The sequence below is a fragment of the Prionailurus viverrinus genome, chromosome F1 (genome assembly GCF_022837055.1).
Source record: "Prionailurus viverrinus isolate Anna chromosome F1, UM_Priviv_1.0, whole genome shotgun sequence".
In the NCBI taxonomy this organism is placed as follows: domain Eukaryota; kingdom Metazoa; phylum Chordata; class Mammalia; order Carnivora; family Felidae; genus Prionailurus; species Prionailurus viverrinus.
In genome coordinates, this window is record NC_062577.1 from 28,066,458 (window position 1) to 28,085,732 (window position 19,275).

General features: G+C 50.4%; 1 protein-coding gene across 8 annotated transcripts in view; it reads right to left on the reverse strand.

Moving 5' to 3' along the window:
* VASH2 (vasohibin 2) overlaps positions 1 to 19,275 on the reverse strand; it is a 39,412-nt gene that overhangs the window by 13,724 nt on the left and 6,413 nt on the right. For 4 of the 8 annotated variants that reach the window (XM_047840914.1, XM_047840917.1, XM_047840915.1 and 1 more), the window contains exons 2-6: positions 15,710 to 15,798; positions 10,567 to 10,623; positions 9,935 to 10,005; positions 2,487 to 2,878; positions 948 to 1,063 (exon numbers count right to left, since the gene is read on the reverse strand). In XM_047840914.1, the coding sequence (XP_047696870.1) occupies positions 948 to 1,063; positions 2,487 to 2,878; positions 9,935 to 10,005; positions 10,567 to 10,623; positions 15,710 to 15,798 (725 nt within the window). Of the gene's footprint in view, positions 1 to 947; positions 1,064 to 2,486; positions 2,879 to 9,930; positions 10,006 to 10,566; positions 10,624 to 15,709; positions 15,799 to 19,275 lie in introns of all 8 variants that reach the window. The other 4 variants (XM_047840918.1, XM_047840913.1, XM_047840919.1 and 1 more) reach the window with 2 other exon arrangements.

Sequence of the window (19,275 nt, forward strand, 5' to 3'; positions counted from 1 at the left end):
GACGTGACAATAATAACGTGCTTGCGTGAAAGCAGTTCACCACAAATAAACCGCTCTCATTACAACTTCTCAGTTGATGCTAACGACTCCTTGTGAGATGGGCAGGGACAGCATTTTTATCCTCGGGAAGGGCTTCCCCATGCCACAAGGCTAATGAGCAGCAGAGCCCGGGCTCAGCCTAGACCACTGTGCGCTGTACCCACATCATCCCTGGTGCGGCGAGAGCCTCCTGTGACCCAGCACGCTGCTGGTATTAATAAAAGTAATATTTTTTCCCTGTATAAGTATGGCCCAAATATTTGCCAGTGGATTATCACTGGTTACGTTGGGCTTCCTCAGCTTCTCCAATCTGTCACTTCTCAAGTGGGTCATTTTGACCTAAGCAGTAGGTGTGGAATCACTAGCCTCGGGGCTAAAACAGGGGAGCTAGAGTCAGCAAAGAAGAAGTGGATATTTCTGACGCTGTGATCCAAACCATGATCACGCTTTCTGCTGGGCACAGAGGGCTGCGGGGTTTTAGGAAGGTTTCATCGATTCTAACAGGCTCTTCTGGCTGCGAGAACTGAAGCCCAGGAAGGTTACATGACATGCCTAACATCACGTAGCTCAGAAGGAGCTGAGCTGGCCCCAGACCCAGGCTTCCTAATTCTAAAGCCAGTGCTGTTCCCACGGTGCCAGGATTTCAGGCTACCCTTCATCTCTTGCAGTCTGGGGCTGGGCTCTTCTTCGGAGTCTATAGCTGACAGGTGGTGGCGTCAGCGCAATGGGAGTGACCATCAGGGGGGATCCTTCTCTACAGGGGATGCCCCCTGCATGAGGGGCGGTCCTCTTGGAGATCTCGGTCAGCTTCAGATGCCAAGGCCCACGACACAGCGTCGTCCCCGTGGGCTAGGACAACCCCACAGATGTGTGTGTTGGGCTTTCGGGAAAGAGGAAATACTACTCACGACTTGTCTCTCCTGCCGAGCCGTCTCGGGGGGCTTGCCTGTCTCCTTCTGGGGGACAGGGATTTGCCCCGACTTCTCACTTGGGTTGGAGAATGGGCACTTGCAGGTTTCAGGATCTGAAGGAGATGTAAGGAGTTACCACACCGGCTCCTGAAGGACCCGCCCTCATGTCTTCCTGCCCTCAGCCCACCAAGATCCCGTGGCTTAGAAGGCACTGAAGCTGGAACGCCTTCCAAACAAGAGGTCTGACAGATGCTCCTCTCTCAGTCTACACTGGCAAGGAGCAAAGGTGCCGCTTCCCAGGGGCTGAAATGATTATACCGTGCCCCCTTTTCCACAGCAGAGAAGCAGAGCCCAAGGCCTCAGCTTCCCTGAGGCTGCGTCTGGGTGCTGGGTGCTGTCTTGTCAAAGCCAAGTCCCATCTACATTGCTCCAGAAACCAGCTTGTTTTTCCTCTGACTCTCCCACCCCACACACATGCACAGAGTGGTTTCAATTTATCAAGAATCTCGTTTCCAGGTCCCTCAGAGTGAAAATGACAGGTCCCCAAGAGCTAAACAGAACTAAGTCTGAAGTCAGCGTAGTCTCTTTTCCCCTGTGATCCTCAGTGTAGGCACAGGCTTTCTCTCAGTGACTCCACAAGCTCTGGAGGGACAAGGACAAGCAGGCATCGTGTCACCATGGAAGTGACACGGCAGAAGCAAGAAGGCTTTACGAGTGTAGTTTATATAAAGCCAGCACAGTAAATGCTTCTTTCCTATTGTGACACTGGGTCAGGATTTTATGCCAAAACGCGTTGCAACTTACAAAGCAGAGATATAATGCAACTCTCCAAGAGATGATAAACCAGCTGACCCACTCATCCTGCTGTGCACAGGCCCCTCTGGTTTTAAGTACTAAAAATTTCATGTCCTGGGAAACCTCTCAGTTTCAGACAAACTGGGATGATTGATCACCCTGTTATAATAAAGACAGAACACAACAAAACTATAACCTTCATCTAAAATGGCTAACATTTGGGGCGACGGGGTGGCTCAGTCAGTTGAGCGTCTGACTTCGGCCCAGGTCATGATCCCACGGTTCGTGGCTTCGAGCCCCGCATCGGGCTCTGTGCTGACAGGTCAGAGCCTGGAGCCTGCTTCGGATTCTGTGTCTCCCTCTCTCTCTGCCCGCCCCTGCCCCCACTCTGTCTCTCTGTCTCCCAAAATAAACAAACATTAAAAAAAAATAAATAAATGGCTAACATTTTAGATTTGACTGCATAGAAGGAATTGTAGGCCAAGACACTGCCGTAATTATAACATCTAAATCAACTTTAGCTCCAGTGTTTGAAGTAGCATATGCAAAGAGAAACTTTAATTATCCGTGTCAAATAGCGAATGATTTCGATTTTTTGTTTTAATAGGGTGGCTACTAAGTAAGACAACCTCAAGGAGATTTTGACCGTCCCAGAAACACGGGGCATGAGGCAAGAGGGAGAGAGACAGAAGACAGGGATAGAACTCTTTTGCATTGCTCATTTGTCTTCCCAGCACCTACCTTCATTCTCATGTCCCTGGCATATTTCTCCAGCTCCTTCCTTATGTCAGCCCTCAACATCTTTGAGACATTGAGGACCAGCTGCTTCCACTCAATGGGCTGAAAGCTATGAGGCTCATGGGGGACATACAGCCCAATCTTGACCTTCTTGACTGTGTGCAGGTACTTCTTGTAGGAGTCTTCAAAGTCAAAGATGAGGTCACTCAAAGTCCGAAAGGTCAACGGCTTGTCCATCAGCTCAGCCCTTCGGCTCATGCCCAGTGAGCCATAGCGGCCATTGCAATAAATCCCCAGCACAACATGGTGAAAGTAGTTTCCTGAGAAGTAGGTTTTAAAGCTGATGGGGAATCGCTCGATGGAAGGCTGTCCATTGGTTAAGTATCTTAGACCATCTAAGTCAAGGAAGAGAAAGGAGACCTTGAAAATTCACAGAGCTTGGACTCCCAGTAATGGAAGTGGCCCATACGGGCAAAGCGTCCATCCCTCTGCCTCTGAGTGGGCCCACACCTTACCTTTCCAGACTAATCCTTTTTTTTTTTTTAATTTTTTTAACATTTATTTATTTCTGAGACAGAGAGAGACAGAGCATGAACGAGGGAGGGTCAGAGAGAGAGGGAGACACAGAATCCGAAGCAGGCTCCAGGCTCTGAGCTGTCAGCACAGAGCCGGACACGGGGCTCGAACTCACGGACCGCGAGATCATGACCTGAGCCGAAGTTGGACGCTCAACCGACTAAGTCACCCAGGCGCCCCGAGACTGATCCTTTTAGAAAGGATTCACTTGATATCTTTGAGTACCTAGTATACAGTGCATATCAGAGCCAAGTTAATTTGGGACAAAGAGAAAAACTTGCCCTCTACTTTAGCAACTAAATAAATGCAAAATGAAACAATGATCTCTCCCTTTCCCTCAGTCTTCTACAGGGCATGATGAGGATTAAAGGCTTTCTTAATGTAATCAGAATGATGTTCTCGGACATTAATTCTGGCTGGAGCGTGTGGGACAGACCAGGAACCGAAAGCCTCTGCAATGCTCCAGAGAAGAAATGAAAACCAGAATCAAGGCAAGGCAATGCGGACATAAAAGAAACAGACTGGTTGATTACCTGGATGGCAAGGTGTCAGAACAGCTCATGCCTGCACCTCATCTGCTCCTCTCACGGGCCCCGGCACACCCATGTCGACAGCCTTGGGTACCACACAGAAAGCTGCCTCCAGCACACAAACCACAGACTCCCCTCATCCCCAACGCGCTTGGGTCACAGCTTGGCTCTCTCCACTTATCAGCCCATTTGGATGGACTAACTCGGCCTCTTACCGCTGCCTCAGTTTGGGACCAGTAACCCCCACAGAGCGCAGCTCCAAGTAACTACCCCCCGTGACTCCACACGCTGGAGCCAGGGGCAAGAAGTGCCACATCCACGAGCCCATCTCAAAGTCCCAGGATAGCCCTGGCCAGGACCCGGTTTTCTGGAGAGTGATGCGGAAAACTCACTGGTGTCACTTTTCTGCTGAAAACATTTGGTGACTCCAGAGTGTTTCTAAGGTAAATAATCATCCGGGTGTTGAACATGGTGGCCAGGGCGTGATAAGGGCTCAGTTAGTAGAGACGGTCTTCCATTCTCTGAGCATTTCTCTTCACCGTTTCCTGCCCCCACTCCAACGTGCTTTCCACACAAAGGCCAGAGTGGTCTATTCAAGCCAAAATTTGGTACACGTCAGCTCTTCTGCTTAAGTTTTCAGTGTCTCTCATCTTCCCCAGACTTAGCCCAAATCCCTTACAAAGGTCCTGCCACGATTCAGCCCCTGCTCATTATTCCTTTGTGCAATCCCCTTTCCGCCACACCCTGGACTAGCACACGGACCCAAGGGCGACCCGTGACTTTTTGAAGGATACGCCGGGACCGCAAAGCATCCACACCTGTGCCCTCAGCGCGTATAATCCCTCATAATGTGAAGTCAAATGTAACTGAAACTCCTAAATGACTTTTAAATGGCCTTTACAGCACAAAGCTATGAGACCAAAGCGACCTACGAAACTTTGAACAAAATGCCACTAAACACTCTTCACACTACATGACGCCCCCAACTGCAGTATAACTTGTCTTATGGCTTCACTGCACATCAGCCTTCTAGGGCAGGGGACTCAATTCCTTTGGGAACTCCTAGGAATCGTGAGTGATAAGGATGCTGTGGGCCCTATCCTCTTTCCACAGGCTGCACCCCAACTGGAACAGCCTCACTGCTATCCCCTCCCCCTTCCTCTCCCTTCTCTGACCTTCCTCTGTGTGGGTTAAGTACCACCCCCACTCCCACTCAAGAACCCCTGTAGTACCCGGTGCTTAATCACCCACTATTGTAATTGTTTATTTGTTTGCCTCTTGCAAGGAGTTCCGTTTCACATGCTGGTGTTCCCTGGGGCATAGCGCAGGCCTGGCACACGGAGGTGCTTGCTTCATGCTTGTTGAATGGATAAACCTCCATCGTGAACATACATTCCTTACACTTCAAAAGACTGCGTCGGTGGGGGCCAATGCAGGTTCCCTTGAAAGACAGGAACTAATAGAAGCCAGCCCGCAGCCCTGAGGTCAGCCTCGTCCTCAGCCTCAATTTAGGCACAGATGGCTCCTCTCTATAAAAATGGTTACCTGTTTTCACTTCCTCATGTGACGTTAACTGGCAGGAAGGGAGTGAAATCATATCCTTCTGAGCCCTCTTACATCAATTCTTGCTTGTTTTCTGGGACGAGCTCTCTGGGGCTGGAATAAGGGCATTCCTTAGTTGTTTCAGTCAGTATAACAAGCACTTACTGGGCGCACATCTCCTGTGCCAGACAGCCCACAGGTGGGGCTGTGGAGCCAAAGATCAAGGATCCAACCCTTCTCTGGAAGTCTCTCAGGGAGACAGACTCAAAGTGGACACAATATGATCAGTACAGCAGTTCCTCAAAAAAATGAAACATACCATTGCCATAGGATGCAGCAATTCCACTTCTGGGTACGTACCCCAAAGAACTAAAAGCAGGGACTCGAACCGATAGTTGCACACCCATGTTCATAGCAGCTTTGTTCACAACAGCTCCAAGGAGGAAGCAACCCAAGGGTCTGCGGGTGAACGGATACAGGAAACGTGGAGAATACATACAATGGAATATTCAGCCTTAAAAAGTTAGGAAATTCTGGGGCACCTGGGTGGCTCAGTCGGTTAAGTATCCGACTCTTGATTTTGGCTCAGGTCACGATCTCCAAGTTCGTGAGTTTGAGTCCTGTGTCACTCTCTGTGCTAACAGTGCAGAGCCTGCTTGAGATTCTCTCTCCTCTCTCTGCCCCTCTCTTGCACTCTCTCTCTTTCTCTCTAGATAAATAAATAAATAAATAAACAAACTTTTTAAAAGGTTAGGAAATTCGGACACATGCTCCATGGATGAACCTTGAGGACATTATGTTAAGTGAAATAAGCCAGCCACAAAAGGACAAATACTGTACGATGGAACTTTACGAGGTATCTGGAGTAATCAAATTCATAGAGACAGAAGTAGAACGGTGGTTGGCAGGGGAGAGGGGAGAAAATGGGGAGTTAGTGTTCAATGGGCGTTTCAGTTGGAGAAGATGAAGTTCTGGACGCAGAGGGTGCTGACGGTTGAACAAAAGCATGAATGTCCTCAATGCCACTGAACTGTGCATTTAAATTTTTTTTTCAACGTTTATTTATTTTTGGGACAGAGAGAGACAGAGCATGAACAGGGGAGGGGCAGAGAGAGAGGGAGACACAGAATCGGAAACAGGCTCCAGGCTCTGAGCCATCAGCCCAGAGCCCGACGCGGGGCTCAAACTCACGGACCGCGAGATCGTGACCTGGCTGAAGTCGGACGCTTAACCAACTGCGCCACCCAGGCGCCCCTGAACTGTGCATTTAGAAACAGAATGGTAGATTTGTGTTATGAATATTTTACTGCAGTTAAAAACCCCCACGCTCACTATATACGTATGTCAAGCCATTATGCTGTTCCCCTTAAGCTTACACAGTGCTGTACATCAATGGGATCTCGATAAAATGGAAAGGAACCACCCCAGTGTGATGTGTACTGTCAGAGAGGTAAGCCCAGCGCGCGCAGGGAGAGCAGAGGTCATGCGGTGACCATGCCAAAGTTAGTCTTGTGGGACAAGTAGAGTCGGCCACTCGGAGAAGAGGGAGTGAGGAGGGTGCAGGAAAGACCGGTCTCAAGGATGTGTTCCATCTTGATGGCAATCAGGAAAGCCTTGGGACCTAGAGGACCTGGGCTCGGAGAGGGGGGGAACAAGGATGAGGGCAAGGAATGGTCTGGGCTTTTCTAGGGAAGAGGGAGACAGCAGTGCCCAAGCTCCTGGAAGATCCACCCGGAATCCAGCCGGCTGGGCATGTGCCTACCCCACCTCTAAGAACACACCTGTCACTTGAATCCGGCACAGAACTTTGGTACCATGATTAACCCCTTCAGGGTCAGTGAGGCCCCTGAAATTGCTGCCGGAATTAGAAGATAACTTGGAACCAAAGGTCTATCTCTCCGGCAGGCATGTGAGAGTGTGCGCACGCACTGAGGCAAGATCAAAAGAAGGGGCTCTCCGTGAACGAATCCTGAACAGTGGCCTCACGTCAGACGAGAGGAAACAAGGCAGGACAAGACAGGGGACACGGGGCTCTAAGCAGCAGCCAAGCTGACCTGTTTCAAAGTTGCTGAAGTACCATTTGCCTCCCCGGACCTGCAGAGGGGCCTGTGGGAGACACGGACATCCGACTCAAGCCATGTCCTTCACTGTGCTCGGGAGAAAAGTGGGCCACAGGGGTGCTGACAAAGAGCAAAGGGAAAAGACAAAGATACTGTAACTTTTAGAATTCAGGTCTGGGTTTCTCATCTGTGTCCAAGAGTCAAATTTCCCTGAGTTCAGCAGCGCGAGCCATGTTTCTGCACCCTTCCCACCTCCTCTGCCCTTTTCTAAAACGTCACACCAGTAAGAACGAGGGAAAACTAAGAGCCACTGTCCCCTCATTTGGGCTGGCCCAGACGCCGGTCACAGGTGTATCCCTCACAGTCCCTAAAGATTTAAGTAATCCCAGTAAGCCAAAATCGTGTTTGGGGTTATACAATTTGCGCAGGGACACGGCTACTGGGTAAAGCAAGGTGACCTCTGTCCAGGTACACCCGGACATCCGTCAGCAGAGTCTGAGGGTAGCTGGGCCACCCAGGGAAGGGCCCGTGCTTGTGCTCTCCCTCACTGATCCCTCTGGCAGATCCCCAACAACTGTTCACCCCCATTAAACTTGCAGGGGGCTGTGCCCAACAGCTGTGGCCGACTCCTGCCACAAAAGGGCCCTGGGCCATCTGCTGTCCCCACCCCGTTCTGCCCTCCTGCTGGGCTCCCCAGCACACGTTTCATCTCCTTTGTGAGGAGCAGGATGGAGGTATGACAAGAGAGTGGGGCAGGGCCTCAATACGGCTCAAGTTTCCATTTTTCAAATGTCAGCCTGGGCACCTGTGGACAATCGTACTTCAGACGAGGCCTGGCCAGTGTTCTGCAGGCTGCAGACGGCCAGAAACTGCCCTTCCCGTGAAAATGTCCAGCAGACCGGGGCGCCTGGGTGGCTCAGTCGCTTAAGCGTCTGACTTCGGCTCAAGTCATGATTTCACAGTACATGGGTTCAAGCCCCCCGTACCGGGTTCTCTGCTCTCAGCACAGAACCTGCTTCAGATCCTCTGTCTCCCTCTCTCTCTTTGGCCTTCTCCAGCTTGCGCTCCCCCTCTTTCTCTCTCAAAAATAAGTAAACATTAAAAAATATTTTAGAAAACGTCCAGGAGACCAAACCACCAGACTGCACCTGTCCTACTGTCCCCAGTCCGATTTGGGAGTCGCCTGTCCTTCTGCTGACTTTGGAATCTTCTTCTCTCCTGGTTTTCCTTCTACCTCTCTAACTTTTCTATCACAGGCTCACCGTGTCCAACCAAAGCAAAAAGTAGTGAGAATCCATCGTTGATCTTTTTCTCTTCTTACTCCTTGGACAGCAGCTACCACCCCCTAAATACTCACAGCTCCCAAATTTCTATTTCCGGCGCAGACCCCGGTCCTGAGCGCCACACTCCAAACACCCCCTCCCTCAACAACCTACAGGTGTCTCAGATGGGACATGTTCAAATCCGAGCTCATCTCCCCCTGAATCCGCCTCTCCCCATTACATCCTTCCCTCGGGCTGCAGCACACTTATCCGATCACCCAATTTTCCAAGCCCGCAACGTGGGCTCATTGCCTCTGTCTCCTCTGACTCTTACAGCTACTCAGCCCACAAGTGGTGCCAATGACTCCCCAACTCCTTCCTCCACCTTTATGGCTCCTGGGCAGAAGTATCTCACCTCTCTGTATCCCTCATCCATCCAGCCCATCCTCCACAGACCGTCACCCAATCTGGAATCCAGAAAGCTGTATTGGTTGATTCCTTCCTCGTCAACTCCTGCCCTCATTTGACCTCTAAATCCTGTACATCCTGTCTCCTTGATGTCCCCTCACACCCGCTCCCATGGCCAGGACCATGGTTCAAGCACCACCGTTTCTCTCAGGGAACAGCTCAGTCTGCCTTTCAATCTGCCTTAAGAACCACCTCTCTAAAGAACATGCCTGAGCGTGTCATGCCCTGTGCTCCAGATCTTTCCCGTGGGCTTCCCATTGCCTTCTGGAGAAAGTTCCCACTTCTCAGCACAGCCCTCAAGGACCTAACCAGTCTTACCTGGGACCATCTACCAAGTTCACGTCTTTTTGCATTTCCTTGGTTAGTGCCCCCTTCCAGCTGTCCAACCCAAAGGACCACAAGTTTCTTTGCTCTTGTACCAGATCATGTTTTATTGCCATCATCACTAACTAAGTCAGTGCTGTCACAACTTTTCTGGACCATATTCCCCTTAGGCCGGGCCAGGAGTCTGGGGAAAATGGAACAGAACGTACGGGAGAGACCAGACCCTTGTTTCAGCTCTATGTTCTGCGGAGTCAGGACTCTACGCCATTGCTCGGTCTCCTCCACAGTCTACTCTTAGAATCTTCCCCAGAGATGCATTTGGATAATCCCATTTCTCCTGAGTGTCTATCCTGTTATAAAGCCAGATGAATGCAAAAGATAATGATACACACTCTCTCTCTAGTCCCTCTAAGTTGGAATTCTCCTTGTGCCCAGCGGATGTGGCCTGAGCTAGTGGTACTGGCTTCAGCTAACAGGTTACATAGACAATGGTCCCATCAAGCTCTGATTTGGTTCAACTCCAGAAGGTGAAAGTTAAAGAGAGGCACCAGGGGAGCTTGCCAATTTCCCCCAAGGAGACAATGGGCATCATCTCTGCAAATCTAGGACAATGAAGGCACAATCGGCCTCACTCTGAGGCCGCCATCTATGGAGTAAACTTAAGCAAACATAACTCAAAGGATACATGCCCAGGATGACAGCTTCAAGGCATTTGATAGGCAAGGACTCCCGAGTCATTTCTTTTGCTGTTTCCATTAACCTGTAGGATAGAGCACAACAAAGCATCTCAGGACTTGTTTCATCATGCAGTCAGTCCGTCTGTCAATCCGTCAGCGTGCCTGTCTCCACATTAGGTGCCATGCAGGATTGCAGAGAAAAGGGGAGAGCTCGGCGTGGAGGATGGAACCAAAGCACATCTGCACTGGCAGAACTAAATTCTTAAATTCTCCACTGCTCTCTCCAAGAGTTAGTTCCTGGAGGTTAGTGCCTATATTCCCCAGCATCCTCCCAAGGGGAGGGCAAGGGGCATTACACAGGACAAGGGGCTTGACAAAGAGAAAGTAAAGGAGACCACATAAAACTAATTTCACACGCCTCCCCCACCCCTGGAAGAGTTAGTCTCCACCATGGAGCTTAGCTGTCAGAGTGGCCCAAGCCCTAGACCCACCTCCAACCTGGCCCCAGGGCACCCCCCCAACCCCAGTCCCTTACAGACTGGATTATTTGAGCACTGGGATACAGGGATAAAGAGTGAGAGAGGGAGTGGGCAGCTTTCAAGTAGGAGAGACGTCACCTGGCCCACAGATCATGCACCACTTACCCACTCAGCGGTCTCATTTTCCTAATTTCAAAGAACTGGGTCCCTGTATGATTGTATCTGTGTGAAGTATGTAAAGGGAAAGTGACAGAAAACTCCAAAGGCCCCAGTAATCCAGCAGAGGAAGCTGTACATTGATTTCTCAAAGGGATAAAGAAGTAAGGGGCTTTCCAGAAAGTGTTCAGTAGCCAGAAGGTAGCCAAGAGCCTCTTACTCCTCAATGTCCTGCTCTGAAAATCCAGTTTCTAACTCAAGCCCCCAAACAGCTTGGGTCTTTATAATAGCTATTTCAATCTGCTCTGTATTCTGTTTAGGGGAATACATGTCTTAGTTCACCTACTAGACTGCAAACTCTGAGAGTTGGGATCATTTATTTATCATCTTTATATTACCCGTAATGCCTGGCACAAGCCCAACATATTCCAGTTAGCAAATATGATTAAATGCATGAGGAATAAATGAATACATGGGTAGACAGACAGATAGAAAAATGGGTGGATTGGTGGAAGGGTGGATGGATGAATGGAAGGAAGGAAGGGTCGAATTGATGAAATGGAAAGGTGGGTGGGTGGAAGGATGGATGGATGGATGGATGGAAAGAATGAATAGAATGGAAGGGTGACTGATTGGAAGGGTGGATGGATGGACAGATAATAGAGATGGATGGATGGATGGATGGATAGAAGGAGTGGATGGATGGATGGATGGATGGATGGATGGATAGGTAGGTAGGTGGGTGGCTGGATGGACAGATGGATGGATGGAATGGAAGGATGATGGATGGAAGGGTGGGTGGTGGGTGGTAGGGTTTCTCAATAGCGCACTGTCTCTGCAGCAAAGCTTACTGTGGAGACCTCACTTTAATTTCACTGGACTGATACTAGGCAATGATTATGAAGTCTGAGAAGATGACAGCATTACCCACAACTTGGGATTTAGCTGCTTGCCCAGAAAGTGTCAGGGACTGGCAAGCCTGCACCAGGTCATTCTGAAGGAGACCAAAGATTCCTTGATGTCATGCTCTCTTACACTGGATCTTGATTTTCTTCAGAGCCTGAAGAAAAGTTGCTTTACACATTTCTCTTTCCTGTCTCAAACAAAGTCCTATAGAAAAAGTGCATGTTGGGAAGATGCTAACGAACCATGAACTTGTAACCCTGGCAGCGTGCATGAGATTAGATGTGTGACCCTACAGTGGTACAGGCAGTGGCAGAAGGTGGCACCAAGCACCTAAATGCCCTGCACACCCTCTCTGAGGAGGGTGAGGATTCCCCTCCCAGCACAGGCATGCCTGACCACTCAGACACAAGCACACGTAAGAACTACCAGGCAGGGGGAAGGGGGAGGAGGAGCTCATTATAGGCAGATTCTGGGATCCACCTCTGGAGATTCCAATTTCAGGCTAACAGTTTTATTTGTTTATTTATTTTAATGTTTACTTTTGAGGCAGAGAGAGACAGAGTGAGAGCAGGGGAGGGGCAGAGAGAGAGAGGGAGACACAGAATCTGAGGCAGGCTCCAGGCTCTGAGCTGTCAGTACAGAGCCTGATGTGGGGCTTGAACTCATGAACTGTGAGATCATGACCTGATTAACCTGACTGAGCCACCCAGGCACCCCCAGGCTATGATCTTAACCCTAGATGTCATTTCCAAGTCACCCTGCTTGGGACTGTTCTGTTGGAGGTTCCAGGGTGAGAGCCAGAAAGATGATTTTAACAAGCTCACCAAGCTGGAAATTATCAGCATGAGCCATAAGAACAGCCAATAACAGCACAGGCTTGCCCAGCTATTGAAAACTGCAATATAAAAACCCTTAGAGGTAAAAGAGAAAAATGAGGGGCTAAGCTCCCAACTTCAGCTCAGGTCATGATCTCACGGGTTCGGGAGTTTGAGCCCCCCATCAGGCTCTCTGCCATCAGTGCAGTGCAGTGTTTTGGATCCTCTGTCTCCTTCTCTCTCTGCCCCTCCCCCACGTGCACAAGCTTGTGCACTCTCTCTCTCTCTCAAAAATAAACAAACATAAAAAATTTTTTTTAAATAGTGAGATTCCTGGTGTAGTTAAAGTAGAATTCAGTGAGCAAAAAATCTATTTATATGCCTAGCTTTCTTTCTTTTCATAGATCTAATCTATACATCTAGCATGTAAAGTGAGACAAATCCATAATAAGATAATAAAAAATTGCCTGGCCTTCCTTGCTCAGTTCCTTACAGCTATGAGCTCCAGAAAGTGAGCTTGGAGAAGAGAGCCTCTTGTAAACATCACCTTCAGAGGGAGAGACTTACTGAGCCTGAGCTGATCCTCAGAAGGTCTCTCCCCATGCAGAGAGCTTAGGGGGCACCTGTCTTTCCAGAACCCCATGCAAGATCCACTTATGGCTAGCATTCTGAAGCTGTCAGAATCTGTCCTCTCCTATCCCCAAATGAGCCCGTCTATAGTCAGGGCTGGCCTGGTGCCCAATCATGTGTTCCTGTGTCCAGGACAAAGCAGTAAGAAGTCCCAAGGAACTAAATACAAGCATCGTATTGTCCTTTGCTGTACTGCCCTTCATAGAAACGATGGGTTTTTTGTTTTTGTTTTTGTTTTTTTACAGACTGAGAACTTGTGGCAACCCTGCGTCAGGCAAGTCTGTTGGCACCATTTTTCCAACAGCATTTGCTCACTTTGTGTCTTTGTGTTACACCTCGGTAATTTTCACAGCATTTCAAACTTTTTCATTATGATTATATTTTGTTATGGTGACCTGTAATCAATCAGTGATTATGCCTCAACTGAAAGCTCAGATGATGGTCAGTATTTCTTAACAATAAAGGCTTTTTATTTTATTTCTTTAAAGTTTATTTATTCCGAGAGAGAGAGAGAGCACAATCGGGGGAGAAACAGAAAGAGAGAGAGAGAGAGAGAGAGAGAATCCCAAGCTGGCTCTGCACTGTCAGCACACAGCACGATGCAGGGCTTGAACTCACGAACCATGAGATCATGGACCTGAGCCGAAATCAAGAGCCAGACACTTAACCGACTGAGCCACCCAGGAGCTCCTAAAACCTTTTAATTAAGGTATGTAGATTGTTATTTTAGGCAGGTTACTGCACACGTAATATACTGACTATAGGGTGGTGTAAACATAAGTTTTATATGCACTGGGGAAACAAAAAATTCACTTGATTCGCTTTACTGCCACATTCGCTCTTTTGCAGTGGTCTGGAACCGAAACCGCAAAGGTCTTCGAGATCTGCCTGTGAAAGTGTGGTCAGAAGAGAAACCACAGAGGCCACACTCTGCCTTCTTTGTGTGGTGGCTCCAAGGGCCAGGTGACCTGGAGCGCAGGATCCCGGCAGCTTGTTGGGTGCTCTCCCTCTTCCCGCCCTCTCTGCAGTCAGCGATCAGGTCAGTGACCAGCATCACGGGTCAGAGAAGAGAATGAAAAAGCAGATCCTTCAAGGCAAGAGTGAAAACGTGGCTGAGAATGTGCTGCAGGGCTTACGGGGAGACAGAGCCTACGATATGTAAGGCACATGCAAATTTGCCCCTATCAGGGCATTCCCAGCCAGGATCATTCTCTTTCATCTCTGGCTGGATGATCCTTGTGAAGACGGCTTCTTAGACACAAGTGGGGAGCCAGGGGCCCCTGCATGGCTGAGTCAGTTAAGCGTCGGACTTTGGCTCAGGTCAGGGTCTCACGGTTCATGAGTCTGAGCCCTGTATCGGGCTCTCTGCTGTCAGCACAGAGATCCTCTGTGCTTTGGATCCCCAACCCACTCCCCCTCTCAAAAATAAACTTAAAAAAAAAAAAAAAAAGAAATGGGGAGCCGTTCTAATTTCTGTCACCTTCTGAAATGTTCTGTGAAGAGCCGGTCACCTCCAGGAAGGCTTAGCTCTTTGGGTCCAGGTCTACTCTGGTAGGGGGTTATGCTCTGGACCACATGGAGCTCCCCAGGGGCCCCAGTTTGGGGGATCAGCACCAATACCAGATAGCCTGCTCAGGGGTGTCCACCTCCCCTTCTCCTATTGCTTCAGGATTCCACCGGGAAGATGTCATGCAGGGGAGTTCCTCATCTGTGACACAGGACCCGAGAAGCTAATGAAGTAATCTGCCTGCCCAAATGAGCAGCAATCGGTGTTACTCCCCTCTGGTATGTTCTTCCCTTCAGAGAAGACACAAAAACCCACAGCCCCGATTCTTACCAATAGCCCAGAGAGGAAGGGCCTCTTCCGAGGCACGTGGAACACGTGTGCAGTGTCCCAATGAAATATTTTCTGCTGAATTCTGTCTTTAGGGAGGAAGGACAGAGGTCATCAAAGAATTGACCTCCTGGACAATGTGCTAGGGGCTAAGGGGTCTGAGGCCGGCTTAGCTCTGAGATGCTCACTGACTCGAGCAAACGGTGTGTCCCTCCCACAGACAATTCTGTCAGCCAGCTCCCATCTGATTCCTGTCCCTGAAAAAAACAGCAGGAGCCAATGGACCACCCACCTCTGCCCCCTTGTTCTTACGATGCTGGTACGGCGCACAGGACGGATCTAATCTTGGTTACGAACAACCCGAGCACACTGGAGGAGAGAAGGACGCAAGTCCGGCTGGTCTGAATCCAGCCTGGACCCACTGGGCTCCTTGGCACCTTTTCAAACTCACCCTCATCCCAGAGCCCCACGTATTCCTGTAGGAGGAGGCAAGGCCACCAGTCTGCCAAAGGCAGTGCCAAGTGGGCCTCTTCCAGACTATGAGTGGTCAAGATGAAGACAAAAAAGTGAAAAGGAAAGCAAAACAGCAGAAAGAAGCCCAGGAGGGAAGAGGGAGGAAGACAGACAGTAGAGGAAGACAGAAGGAAGGAAACAAAGATGACGGGGGAGGGGAGGTGGTGAGACAGGAGGGGAAGGAAAGAAGAGGGGATCCAGGGGGCCACTGCTGCCTCACTGCACCTTGCTGTCCTGGCCCGCACCTGCCTAAAGGGGGAAGGGTCTGACCACTGCAATTACACCCTCTATTACGGTGCTTTCTAGACACTCACGCTGGGACATCCCTTCGTGCCCGGCCTCACCAATCTTAGAGAGCATGTGCTGACCGACTGGGGACAGACCCGCCACCAGACTGGAGCTCACCATGCCCATTCCCTGGCCGGGTCTGCCCAGTCCCTGGATGGAAGGATACTGTAGTGTCTTCATGTAGTTCTGGATTGCCTGGAGCCAGTCTGGGATGGTCATCGACAGCCTGTAGTTTGGAACCTGGGGCACTGAAGGCTGCAAAGAAGTACAGAGAGAACTTTTTATCAAGGAGACGCTCTGGGGCCCAATTTCTGAGGGCAGGCACAGGACTGAAGGCACCAGAGAGCTGCTCCTGACAGCAGATGGCCACCTGCATAGGGCCCCCCAGACCAGCCGGTCCTTTGCCGAAGTTTTCCTTGTATGTTCCCTCCATACACACCTGCCCTGGGTCACTGTGGCTCTCTAGGGCCCTCTGTGTGTTGAATGTGAACACAGCCTGCTTTCCCACAGGAGCCTCAGTGTCTCCTTGAAGCCAAGGACTATGTCCTATAGTGTCCCCCACTGAGCCTGGCCCAGGATGTTCACAGAAGTGCTCCGTTAACCCTCAGAGTTTTACTGCAGGGACTGCATGTTTTCCTGCATGGCTGGTATGACCCATTATGCTCAAGGGGACCACTGAACACAAGATGAATGGTACCCTGAAAAAATGCAACATGGCGCTCCGACGCGCCATTTCTCCTCAACACCACGCCCATCGCGGCCCTTCTCTGAGTCTGGCCCACGTGGATTAGTAAAGATTCCCCTCATGCCCTGACTCTTCCCAGTTCAGTGCAGCCCCTGTGACCCGTAAGCCACCTTACCCTTTCACCCTGACAGCTGCCAGTCTCCCTTTCCTAGTCTTGGTCAACACTCACCAGTGTCTACAACCGAGGGCACACAGTTCTAAGCTCTGTTGGGAGGAGAAAGGAGTAATAGCAAGCAAGGACAGGAAAGGGAGAGGTAAGTGACTCTTTACAGGAATTTAGAGCTAAGACACCAGCTCTGAGACCCCAGGCGGCTCTGAGCAACCCTGCCAACGAGGCCCAGAGCAAGAAAGGGCAGGGGCTTCCAATCCAGCCACTCCTGGGAGGCAAGGGATGATGCAGTGCGTGCTTTATTCCCCATTTCTTAGGCTCTTAAGCTTGGCCTCAGGCTCCGGTGAGCAGTGCCACCGCCAGGAGGGAAAGAGGAGACTCCTCCAGGCGTAAGCCACTTAGGGAGGAGCAGAAGGGGCCCCAGGGCGGATTAGTTCATCCTCGAGAAAACAGGGAAAGGGAGGCCCTGGGGATTTAGTGCTTAGCTGATGGAAGGTGGAGCCGCCGGTGGAGAAACTTCTTGGGGACAGCGCCGGGCAGCCTGGCCGGGCACCAGAGCCAGACGCCGCTGAAGGATGTTCCCCCCCGCCTCCCGGCGCGGTGCTCCAGGCTCAGACCCCACAGGGATGCTGCCCCTGGGCCTGCGGCAGGTAGGAGTGGCGGGGGGGGGGGGGGGGGGGGGGGGCGGGCTCTGCCATACTTCTCCAAGGTCCACACCTTTGGCTGCATTGACTTAAAATGCTACTTGACATTCTTTTCCTCTCAGTGCCTCTCTTCTCTCTTGGCTTTGCAACTGACTTCCTACTCACAGCAACTGCCCCTTCAGCAAAAAGGAAACTAGTCCCACGCCCTACTTCACAGCCAAGGTGCTGAGTGTGTGTGCGCCCCTGGGAGGGAATGTAGGAGGTGCGGGTGCATGCTTGCACAGCTGTTCTGCAAACTGCATTTTGTTTACAACGTATCAACTCAAGCCACATTCCTGTCTCGGAGAGTAATTTTTCCAAGCAAAGTGCTCCAATTTGACCATTTGCTTACATGACCCTCCCACATGCACACACACACACACACACACACACACACACACACAGAATCAAAATATGGAATGTATCCTTGTATTTCTGCCCTTACAAACGCTAGAGTCAAGCTTGTCGTTTTTTGCAGTGATACCTACGGATCGACCCATACCTGGAATTCTGTGTAAGACTGTGCCAGAGATTTCACAGGGAAGTGAGGAGAGAAGGGGAGATGTGAACATTTCTTTAGCACCTGCTACGTTCCAAGCTCTAGGCCAAGTACAAGGTGGTGGCAGGGGAGCACAGAGACACAGGAAGGAGGGAAGTTATCCAGCATGAAGGCACAAGCATGTTTCTATACAGAAAAGTGCTATTTGTACCTACTTAATAGAAAAGATGGTAAGTGTGGGGAAATGTCCCAAAGAATCACCAGCCACCTAAGGGATCCTTGCAGGGGTGTCTGTTGGCCGGAGCCCCGCCATAGCCAGAGGGACTTGGTTCAGAGGTAGCCAGAGGGGCCAACCACCAAATTATTTCAACTCCCCCAAGCCCAGCAGAACCCACGAGAGCCAGATGGTGGGGTGGGACCAGGTGGCAGCTGGTCCTCAGAATAGCAGCCCGGTGGCGCCCAAGGGCTTTTAAAAACAGCTGCCTGGTTACCTCAGCCCTGGCCGAAAGAGTGCAGGAGTGGCGGCCACATTCCCCAAGCCCCAGCTGGGGATCAGGGCTGTGGTGGGGAGAGAAGCCGAGACAGCTGAGGGGATGATGTCATCAGGCTACAACTCACCCTGCTGTCTGGGACGGCTGGCTGGGGCTCGGGCTGGGGGGCCAGCTCCCAGCCAGCATCTCAGGCCACCGATGCTGCCACAGGATGAGGAGTATAAGCCAGGTGGGCTCCTTGGTGGGTAATTAGGAGACAGACACAAGGCCCCAGTCCCTGCTCTGCCACCTAACTGTGGACCCTGGTCAAGCTGCATGACCTCTCTAAGCCTGTTTCTTTCCTGATAAAATTGGAGAGTGTCACCTACTTCAAACCTTCTGGGCTGACTGTGAGGATTATATGCCCCAATGTATAAAGCAGGCAACTTCGGGCTGGAGCCTGGGTGGCTGAGTCAGTGAAGTATCCGACTTCAGCTCAGGTCATGGGCTCATGGTCCCTGAGTTCCAGCCCTCCATCGGGCTCTGTGCTGACAGTGTGGAGCCTGCTTGGGATTCTCTCTCTCTGCCTTTCCCCACTTGCGTTCTCTCTCTTTCTCTCTCTCAAAATAAATAAATAAACTACAACTAAAAAGCAGGCAACTTGGAGATTGGCATTTGGTGCTCTTGAAGGCTAGGTGATTATTATTTTTTTATTATAGATTTTAAAAATGTTAATGTTTTATTTTTGAGAGAAAGAGAGAGAGTGCAAACAGGGAAAGGGCAGAGAGAGAAAGAGAGAGAAAGATACAGAGTCCAAAGCAGGCTCCAGCCTCTAAGCTGTCCGCACAGAGCCCCACGCGGGGCTTGAACCCACAAACCGTGAGATCATGACCTGAGCCAAAGTCGGACGCTTACCTGACCAAACTACCCAGGCGCCCCAGAAGGCTATGTGATTGTTCATCAACAATGTGTTTTCAGGATCTAGACTGGGGAAGCCTGGATAGTCCTCACCTTCTGAAACTGGAAAACAGAATCAGCAAGGCCTGGGTCTCTGCACACTCAGAACATCGTGAAGATGCCTTCTCACCCTCATGAAAGAGGAGAAAACATCCACTTCCCCCTGGGACACGTCCTGACCATAACTTATCATCCTTAATTCATGAACAGTTCATACAAAGTGATGAGAAAACTCTTCAGGGGCTCCTGGTTGGCTTAGTCAGTAGAGC